We start from the raw sequence: 10,645 nt of genomic DNA on the forward strand, positions 1-10,645 counted from the left end.
ATAGAAAATCAACATGGTTCTCCTTAGTCCTGCCTTCTTCATTCAAACGACTGTCCTCTTCAAACTTATACCCTTAAAGTCTACTGAAAACGACAACAATGGAATAAGCAGACAAATAAAAGGACGTCGAAATTAAAGTTGTTGAGAGTATCTTGTGGTGTACAAATCGACAAAGAAACGATATACTTCACTTAAGAAATGACGGCAGATAATTCAATTCATTATGGAAGAGGACATGAAAAAAGATAATTTGAAGCAGCAACTGCTGAAATGTGCAGAAAATCAACCTTCTGGTTGTAGCAATGGTGATGAGGGCAGTATCACAACTGTTCTCGCCTTCAGTGTCTTTTTTGCTGTTTGTGGTTCCTTTACTGCTGGTTGTACTGTAAGCTTCAATGCTCTATTAAATCCAAATTGTCAATTTTGTTTATGTTTTTTTAGCATCATTATATGGATTTTGATGCAAGCTACTGTTTGCGTTTCTATATTGTGACGACTTTTGAGAGTTTTGAATTGAACTTATAATATCGGTAAATGAGTGACATTATTACCAATTTACCATTGTCTTGTAATTAATTTTCCATTTGATGTTTTCCTTGATTTTTCCAAATTATTTTATCTGAACTCATTGGTACCAAAAAAATAGATTGAAGTTGAGGTGAAGACACCCTCAATTGTCAATAAAAAAGAGAACCTAATTCAAATAAGAAAAAGTTATCCAGAATAATTCAAACTTATTTCCTTACGATAATCCTAACTTTTGATTAACCAATAATCTCAATTTTAAAATCATTTACATGAGAACATTATTGCCCAGATGATGACCGATTATTGCACTTAATTGCTTCCCATAAAAAAAATAAATAATCAAAAAAATTAAAGATAAAAGTTAATATCAAAAATAAACATACTTGATTTTTTTTAGATTTTCAAATGTTTTTTTTTATAATTTAATTTCGAATTTACTTTTTTATTTATTTTATGCAAAATGACTTGTTGCATAGGTACCTTAGTGCATTCTTAGGAAGCACTCTTGAGATTATTCATGCTTAATTAAAAGTTAGGATTATTATAGGGAAATCAGTAAAAGTTTTAATTATTCTAGGTGATTTTTCCTTCAAATAAGTAAACCTTTAATTTTTTGATAAAAGGCAAAAATTCGAGGCTTTTAAGCACAGGGCAAAATATGGTATCGCAATGTATTATAAAGGTTTTTGAACTTACAACCTCTGAAATATAGGCCAAGGTTTTTGCACTATGCTTTACAGACGGAGGGTTATTCTTAAGGGTATATAATTGTGTCAAAAGTTCGAAAAATCTGGGAACTACTTCTTCTGTCTATTAATAGTTGCAACTTCTTTCCCTTCGGAAAGTTATTGTTTAGGAGCAATAGTTCAAAAGTTTGGAATGAAGCACCAATAGAGGCCCTTGTCTTATGGGTTAGTTTTGCAAGTTGAGGATATTACATTGCCTTATGTACTAATGCCAACCGGAGTGTTGATGTTAGCTAGTGTGCGGAAGCTCTTGTGCCGTGGAATTGGCATGAGATTTGGATACACTAAGGTGCAGCTCAAGGGAGACTCAATGTCTGTGGTGAAGGCTATTGATCAAAGAGATGATGGATATGCTCCTATTGATATTCTGTGTGATAGTATATTTCTTTTATGTAGTACTTATACTATTTTTGGTGGTAGCTTTGTTAGAAGGGGCGGGAATACGTTAGCACACTTAATAGCTAGGTGGGATACCGGCTTAGCTAATGAGAAGATTTGTACAGACTCTTTCCTCCAAGGTATTCAAACCTTTGCTGAGCTTGATTTATGCAAATTAACAGGTTCAACTCAAAAAAAAAGGTGGGGAATCATAGAGAAAGTATATCTTCATACAACTCATTGGATGTGCTTATATTTTGCTTCTGAATCTGAGAAGTTTCTTGGTTTTTGTTTGATAACCCTTCATACCTAAACTCACGAGATACTTATATTGTTGATTGTGATTTGCCGAAATTTATCATGTAACAAAAGTTTTGTTAGCTCAAGCGTTAGCACAACTATGTATTTCATAAATGCAATGTTTCTCTTGGGACTTTTGATTCTTATTGGATGAACCTTTCGAGTATACATGTAGACTAATTTTGAATTTCTTTTTGCTGCAGAAAGGATATTCCTCTCCAATCCAGTCTCAAATCATCTCTGACATAGGCCTTTCAACAGCAGATGTGAGTGTCTATGACTTTTTAGTCCGAGTAGCATACAAGTAACACCGACATGGTGTTATCCCACAAATGGCAGGAGTCAGATGTATGCAGCTTGTCTGTATCGTGTGATTGCTGAATGTTATCTGAAAATGATTGACTTCTGTCTGAATTTACCATGGATGTCCATATTTCAAGTTTAAAAACATACATGACTAGGATAACGATTCTACTATTTTAACACTGATAAGTTTACAACTAAAATCTTCAGTTTATTTTGACAGCCCACTGAGAAATTCTTCTTGTTATTGTTGAAAAATTCATATATCAAAAAATTTAATTTTAAAAATCCCATCTTTTGCTCGTTGTCTTTTAAAAATCCCACCTTTCGATTAATTTTTTAAAAATCCGACCTTTATACTGCATTTTCTTTTAAAGTACTGACCTCATTAAGTTAGTTGCAAAATTCAACAGCAAACAAATTAAGAACCAAAAGGTCGGATTTTTAAAAAATAATCGAAAGATGGGATTTGTAGAAGACAACGAGCAAAAGGTGGGATGTTTAAAATTAAATTTTCCGAAAATTTATTAACACGGTTATACAATGTTGATTGTTCATACAAGCATTGGTGGTCAACTATGTTTGAGGCATTTACGCATGTATCATGTAAAACTGTAAAAAGTATTCTCATTGTGTATCCTTTTTATACACTGATCCATTAACCTTCTATTACTATCACCAGCAATAGCAATTCATCGAATTACTTGTGAATGGAAATGTGGTTTCCTCTTGATAGGATTTTCTTTCTTTTGCTTTTGAAAAATATGTATGCCTAACAACCTTTAGCTGAATATTGTTACAATCTTTGAAAGCTTCTTGATTGCTCTCACATGATACAAACTGAATGGTGCTTTTCCATGAATTGTTTTTTGTATAATTTCAAAATGATTATTTTTTGAAAATTAATTTGCACTCCCTTCAGTATTCTCTATTTGGATCCATGTTGGCAATTGGAGGACTATTAGGCTCGTTCATGTGTGGAAAAATAACAGATTATCTTGGCCGCCGAGGAGTAAGCATCTGTATTGCTAATTTGTCGGTACTCAAACTGGATTAGAATATGAATCTTGCTTATTGGTCTTCAATTGACTGCTTTTTTGATTCAGGCTATGGGGTTGAGTGACATACTCTTCCTTTTTGGTTGGCTTGCTATAGCACTTTCAAAGGTTATCTTACTACTCCCTTTACCATTTAATCTATCATTAAAGTACATATACTTGTGAATTTGTTACTTTTGGTAGAGGAGAGTGAGCGGTAGGGCTCAATAAAACCTAGTCGCATTGCATGATTATGAATAAACATGTCAACTTTTTGTTTGACCCCAAAATCTGATCTAATATGATATGATCGAGACCCGACCCAACCTTCTTCCTCAAATTGGGTTTGAATTCTACAATAATATTTTTGAGTTATAACCAATTGCTTTTGCGTCAATATTTACAATGTGAGTCAATACTATGGCATAAAAAGTTCTATTTGGCCTAACATAAGTAAAAAAAGAAAAACAAAACAATTTTGAAATTTGAAATAAAAAACGACATGGTATTTTAGCTATTTTATGGCGCATACATTAATATAATAATAAACCTATGACCCGTTGGGTAAAGCCCGACATACCCAACCAAACGTTTTGACACGTCTAATTATGAACCAAAGGTCATTTCTCATCGGGGTGTCTCCTTCTCAATGACTTGCTGCACCTCCTCGACTTGAGTGTAATGGAATGTATCCGAAGGTTTCTACGTCGTCCCAAAGCCATGAGCACATTTCATGAGTGTAGTGCCTAATGAGCAAGGGCACATAGGTTTGAACATAGGAGGTTAAGGAATATCAACAAAAACTTTTGCTATCTTTCCTTAGTAGTTCAGGCAACGTTAACTCAGTTCAGACAGGCTATGAACTTCTTTGTAGTGCTGGTGTTTCTGTCAATTGGTCTAAGTTTCTAACTGTGTGGAAAAGAACGTCTCTGCCTAAGCACAAGTTTATCTGTGGTGGAAACTAGGGAAAGGATTGGAGTTCAAATTACTTGGTGTTCAAATAAAACAAAACAACTTATACACTTTGTTTTCTGAATGATGATAATGTGACAGACGACTCTGATGTTGCAGGATGCTTGGTCTCTTGTTCTTGGTAGACTGTTATTAGGCTTTTCAAACTCACTCGTCGTGTACACGGTAAATATTTGTAGAACTTTTTCTCTCTTGACCTCTTGTCATACTAAATTTCAACAATGAAAATAACGGTTGAATGCAGGTTCCAATATACATAGCAGAAATAACGCCAAAGAACCTTCGAGGAGGCTCAGTATTAATTTTTCAGGTAACTTTCAGAACTTTAGGTTAATCATATTGGTGAGCAGTTCTTTAACTATCCCATATAAGACTTGTATATACCAAATGATAATTGTTATTATAAGAACTTGTCTACTAAATACCACCCTTGAGTATCATTCATAGACCAATAGTACTTGATAACGCTGAAGTACTAACTATCTCCAAAGATCTAATTTTTTCATAATTGTTCAAATAAGATACAATACCTTTTCTCATCACCACCACATACACCACCCTTCTCCCTCTTTACCCTAAACCCATGCCAAAACACCTGATCTCCTCTTAGTCTCCTCTGCGCCACCTCAACCTCTCAAAGTTTTCCCATACCAATCTAAGCATGGTCTCTCTCTTATTTGGTGGTGCTTGTAGTGGGCCTAGTACCTTATGGATTCCGTAGAGAGGATGAAATATTATTGTGAAAGGTGAGGCTTAGCGGTCATTGCTTTTGACAAATTGGTGACTCTAGTGGAGGAAGATAATGGTTTTTGAATTTTCGTAAAGGCACTTTCTCTTATAAGCACTTTCTCTTTTGTGTACATTTTATGTAGTGGCGCTATGTTGGGGGTGGTCTAATATGCTCTTATGTTGGGGATACATAGTAGTATATGGAATGTAATGATTTATGTAGATGATTGTTATTGTCGATGGCGGCTTGGAGGTAGAAGGATGTTGGTTGCTGTTTGGTGGCTAGTTTATGTTGACTTAATTGAACAACCGATTGTATTGACTATTTTATTGGAACTCAGGCCCCTTGTATAACAGTATAAGTTAAATATTTATGAAGAAATTTAGTAACATTATGTGAGTTGGCTACTTATCAAACAATAAATGGGCACATAAAACTGAGCTATTTATTCAACAATATGGTGCTTATTGTGGCATTCGTTTTGACTTAAGTGCCAATCACCAAACCTTTTTTCTTTGTTTTTCACCAATTTATAAACCATAAGTTGAATGCCAATAAATACGCCAATTGCCAAACATGGCTATTGGCTAGTATATATATTCAGCTTAGGCCCTAGGCTAGTCACATATGAGGAGCTAAATTAGGCCGAGGCCTTATTATTGTAGACTGGCCCCATGTGTGAAGAGTTTGAAGGACTTAAAACTCTAAAGTTCATTTAAGTGTCAAAAATGAAAAAACGAGTTCGGAGCACTCAACATTCGTAAAAAGAAATCAATTTTATAAAGTGGTATTTTTTGCTTTGTTTGTTCGTTTTTCCTTCTATTATGGTAGTAAGATTAAAGGAGTAATAAAATTCGAACTAAAGAAAATGAAAAGTTAATGATCTAATACAGATAAATGAGATGGTGGTAAAGCTTTCTTGGAAGAGTAGCTTATTGTACAACAACGACCGAATTGAAAGACCACTTATATGCCCATGTCGATTTATCTTAAAATATACTGGCAGTTGGGAGAATATCTTTCTTGTCGTATAAGTGGATATTTTATGTGCTGTTTAACTGCATCAACTCGTGTTTATCACAATGGGTTTGGAGTAAAAAAAGAGCAGGGAAGGTGTCCTTTCATTTTGTTCCCTTCAAAATTTAATTAGTGACTGAACCAAAAACTAATTGAAGAAGAATAAAACTGGAAGGTAGTAAATTTGAATTTCTTCTTTTAAGGTTTTTAAGAGATTAGTGTTTTTAAGGTGTTCATGAAACTCATTAATTAGACAATTGTCATTGTTTCTCCCTGTTCTTTTCAGTTAATGATGAGCTCTGGTATAACTCTCATGTATACTATTGGGTTGATAACTCGGTGGCGCATCTTGGCTTTGATTGGTAATCATTTTTTGTTGATATTTGTATTTTCAGCTAATATTTGGTGAAGTACACGGAACCATCTAAGCCATAGGATTTCATTTGCTAATCTTTAGGTATTATTCCATGCATAATCCAGCTTTGTGGTTTGTGGTTCATTCCAGAGTCTCCTAGATGGCTTGTAAGTATTTACTTCTTCATTAGTCCATTAAGAGATGCTCTTTTTTGTGCTTAGTAGAACAATATACTTTGTTTTTAATTTTTCCCTTTCCTCATTCCATTCAAACTCTATATAGTTGCAAACCTCATCTATTAGGGGTGGAGATTGGTAAGAGAGAGGTTGGTATGGTCACTTTTTTGTTTGAAACTGTATTGAAACAAGAATGACATAAAATTTTTAAAAATGGCATGAAATAATCCAATTTATGGCAGATTTTTCCACAATAATCTTAACTGTTGGGGGGTGTGATCCCAAGGCGATTGTTTTTGTTTTGTATTTTCTGTATTTTCCTTGATTTAGACCCCCCCCCCCCCCCCCCCCCCCCTTCTCTCTCTCTCTCACACACACTCATGTTCTGCTAAGTAAAGTTTGAGATGCTGTTAATTGACTAACAATGATTGTTCAAGTTCTCTATTCATTTCGAGAATACAGCCCATAAAATTGGGATTAGTCTAATTAGTCGGCATACCTTAAGGTATAGAATTCGAAACGAAGATATAAGAAAGGGTTTAAGAGTTGCAATTATTAATGAAAAGATGAAAGAAAATCGCTTAAGATGGTTTGGGCATGTGCAACGACGCGATATTAACCATGTGCAACTCGAACATTGTTGTATTGTTGTTATATACTTTCTTTTTCTGCTTTTAGCTGCACTATGTTTTCCACTTTTATGAAAGCTTTTTGGGACAAATGTTGCAACTTAAAAAAACAAGGAAGTAGATAGATGGTTGAATTGAAGTCCATGAGGACGAGCTGTACTTTTGCAGGTGAAATTTGGCCATGTTAAAAGCTTTGAGGCAGCTCTTCAACGCCTTAGAGGAGAAAATGTGGACATATCCCAGGAAGCAACAGACATCAAAGTAAATCATTGACCTTCATATGTCTAGTTTTTACACCTATAAAATTCTTGTATCTGAAAATGTAAAGAGTTGAAATATCTTCAGGGCTACATCGAAGCTCCTGAGAATAAGGAAGCAGAATTCTTTAGTGTCTTTTCTAGGAAGTATACATTCGCACTCACTGTAAGCCTAATAAACTCAAACAATATGCTCTGTTAAAGTCCTCATTTTGTGTTCGATTTAATATTTAAGATGATGTAGGTTGGCCTTGGTGTCATGGCGTTATCAGGATTAGCTGGAACATCTGGGGTCCTATATTATGCAACTTCCATCTTTCAATCAGCCGGTGAGTTGAACATTGTTCTTGTTATTAGCGACGAAGCAACACCCCTGGCCGCTAGTTCAAGCATGCCTCCTATTGTATTTTTGGTCTGACCCCCTTTACATTCAATATATGGGCTGATAAATATTACGAAATCAATCAAGTTTTATTGGTCAAAGTAATAAAAATGAAATTTGAGGTATGTAATTTGAATCTTTATCAAGCCACAAAATCAATATTTTTTATGGATGAATGTTTTTTAACAAAGAATATTATGTTTTTATTTAGTTATTTTGATATTGTATCGATCATTCCACTATAATTATTGTGCCAATTTATAAGTTATTTTGCCCCCAACTTAAAATTTTTAGCTTTGCTCCTACTTGTTGTAACTTGTACGCATGACAATGGACTAAAAAAATCTTGTATCGATGCAGGATTTTCAGTTAGCATAGGGACTGTATTAATGGCTCTTCTGCAGGTTTGCACCATAAATAGCATAAAATTTATTTTCTGTAGTTATATTGTTCCATTCTCCAGTAACTTGATACTATAAATTCTGCAGCTTCCACCACTTTTCCTTGGTGTTTTTTTGATGGACAAGTACGGAAGAAGACCACTTTTGATGGTAATAGTTCATATATTAGCCGAGAAATTCTACATGGTGGCACTGTTTTTTTTTAAGTTTCATATTCTAGAAGGTAGCGTTCAATGCTTCTTTTATAAGATTCTATGACCCTAAAAAAAAAAAAGAAAATTTGTTCAATTTTTTTAATTAAGAAAATGTTTGCACAATAAAGATAGTCCCGTTGTGAAAGTGAGACCGTCTCATTTGAGAATTTATGTTAAATATTTAAAAATTATGAGAATTTGATTTTTTTGGTCACTTTGATGTAATGGAAAAAAAATTACAAAGCTACCATACAGAATATCACTTTTTTTATCAACCAATTACAAATTTATATTTTGATTGTACTTAATTTGAAGGATATGCTTTGGTTCTATAGTTTTCTGCAGGTGGGTTAGTTGCAGCTTGTCTTTCGCTGGCATTATCCTTCTTTTTAAAGGTTAATTTTCTTAAGCATATGAGTATACGACTGAATATATTTAGCTCATCGTCCTACCTCTAACATTTGGATTTGTACTTCTGTTAATCTGTCTCGAACAGGAACACGGCTGGTTTATCGAGCATAGTCCCTATTTAGCCTTCATTGGCATTATGGTAAAACAATCTCGCTAGTCGCTACACCCCATTGTAGTGAAACGCACAATACTTTGTTTACGGTATACTGATGCAAGAACAAATAATACTCACGTACGTATTTCTTTCTGCAGATATTTTCTTTATCATTCCCTTTGGGCTTTGGAGGGATACCTTTTATCATAATGTCAGAGGTATTTCTTGTCGACTTGATTCAATTTGTACAACTAAATCTCAATCATATATGTAAATCGAAAACGAAATCTTGTATATTCAGATTTTCCCCATGGACGTAAAATGGGCTGCTGGAAGTCTGGCTATAGTCGTTAAACATATGTGCGATTTTATCGTTTCCTACTCTTTTAACTTCATGATGAATTGGAGCTCTTCAGGTGACATTTTACCCATCTCTTCCTCTTCATTGTCGCATTTTCCATAAATCAGCAGATAAACGTCCATACACGCTATTATAACGACATGCTTTTTTCTTTGATTCACCTCTTATCAGGCACATTCTTCATATTTACAAGCATCAATATGTTCTCTGTGTTGTTTGCTACAAAATTTGTGCCAGAGACAAAGGGCCGATCTTTGGAGGAGTTACAGGACTCACTGAACCCCCATTTTGCATCCAAGACAAATGTCTAGTTGTTTACGATGGACAAACTTCGAGTACATTTAAATCGATTTCTGAAAAGAACTTGCTTTACATCAAAATTCCAGATATTATATGTTAAACTCTTATCGGCAAATATTAATTTTCTATAAACAAATTTATTTAATTTGATATCATATACTCTGTACGAAAATACTTGTGTAGCATAGTTTTGCAAGTTAGTTGGGGTGAGATTTTATATCCATAATTACATTCAATTTCATTTTCATACCACAATTTTATATGATTTGTTATCAAACTGTGTGTAATTAGTCAATTTTTCAATTAATCACTTTAAAATTACAAGTATCCTTTAAATATATATGGGTCAGCCCAGTAGATATGATTAAACTTGAAATTGTACACAAACTTTTGAACAGCTAAACATAAAACTTACCTCAAGATATAAGACATCGCAAAGTCTCTTTTAAGACGGTCTAATTCTGAGATAGATATTTATTGGGCTAAAAATTCTAATTTAATTAATTAAAATATGCACTTTTTATATAAAAACATTTATTTTTTGAATTAGATTTATTATGAAATAATCTATATACTTGTTCTAAAAAACTTGCTGCCATAATCATTGAAAAGAAATATGACTAAAGTGATTTTAGGAGCATCAATAATAAACAGAATTACAGTGAGACCCTAAATTGGACCGGCGCACAATTTTCTCATCCAATTTGTTACATACGAAAAATAATGTAAAAATTTTGAGATAATATATGTTAATCTTAAAGAAAAAATAACTTTAATAAATAAATTTATTGACATCAGACTTTTGTCATATTGACGTATAAATGTATTGCCATCCCCAATTTGTGCTATATCTTAAACGTGCAAATTGCCAAAGACACATTTCAAGTTCCAAATAGAACTTGTATATTTTTGATTAAATTTATAAATATTAACTTACTAGACAAGAGTTCCGTTGTCGTCCAGCGGTTAGGATGTCTGGCTTTCACCCAGGAGACCCGGGTTCGATTCCCGGCAACGGAAGTAATTTTTGTTCTGATTTGATTTTTATCAACACAGTAACTTTTGGTTCACTTA

General features: G+C 33.7%; 1 protein-coding gene and 1 non-coding gene across 2 annotated transcripts; both read left to right on the forward strand.

Moving 5' to 3' along the window:
• LOC130828197 (sugar transporter ERD6-like 5) lies at positions 1 to 9,845 on the forward strand. The gene is made up of 18 exons (XM_057694045.1): positions 1 to 385; positions 2,156 to 2,218; positions 3,178 to 3,267; positions 3,362 to 3,421; positions 4,364 to 4,429; positions 4,509 to 4,574; positions 6,298 to 6,373; positions 6,469 to 6,533; positions 7,340 to 7,432; positions 7,517 to 7,594; positions 7,673 to 7,757; positions 8,171 to 8,214; positions 8,299 to 8,361; positions 8,741 to 8,800; positions 8,902 to 8,955; positions 9,069 to 9,128; positions 9,212 to 9,326; positions 9,443 to 9,845. Exons 1-18 carry the CDS (start codon positions 224 to 226, stop codon positions 9,580 to 9,582), a joined length of 1,440 nt encoding a protein of 479 aa, XP_057550028.1. The 5' UTR covers positions 1 to 223; the 3' UTR covers positions 9,583 to 9,845.
• Positions 9,846 to 10,519: 674 nt separating this feature from the next.
• Positions 10,520 to 10,591, forward strand: TRNAE-UUC (transfer RNA glutamic acid (anticodon UUC)). Its single transcript has one exon. It is a non-coding gene; the product is annotated as a tRNA-Glu (tRNA).
• The last annotated feature ends 54 nt before the right edge of the window (positions 10,592 to 10,645 follow it).

Source organism: Amaranthus tricolor, chromosome 12 (genome assembly GCF_026212465.1).
Source record: "Amaranthus tricolor cultivar Red isolate AtriRed21 chromosome 12, ASM2621246v1, whole genome shotgun sequence".
Lineage (NCBI taxonomy): Eukaryota > Viridiplantae > Streptophyta > Magnoliopsida > Caryophyllales > Amaranthaceae > Amaranthus > Amaranthus tricolor.

What these genes read in the sequence shown, in the direction of transcription:
- LOC130828197 (XM_057694045.1), top strand. Translation starts at nt 224, where the DNA reads ATGGAAGAGGACATGAAAAAAGATAATTTGAAGCAGCAACTGCTGAAA. An exon ending in ATTATCTTGGCCGCCGAGGA is followed by an intron (nt 3,268 to 3,361) that starts GTAAGCATCTGT and finishes TTTTTGATTCAG; the next exon opens with GCTATGGGGTTGAGTGACAT. An exon ending in GCTCAGTATTAATTTTTCAG is followed by an intron (nt 4,575 to 6,297) that starts GTAACTTTCAGA and finishes TGTTCTTTTCAG; the next exon opens with TTAATGATGAGCTCTGGTAT.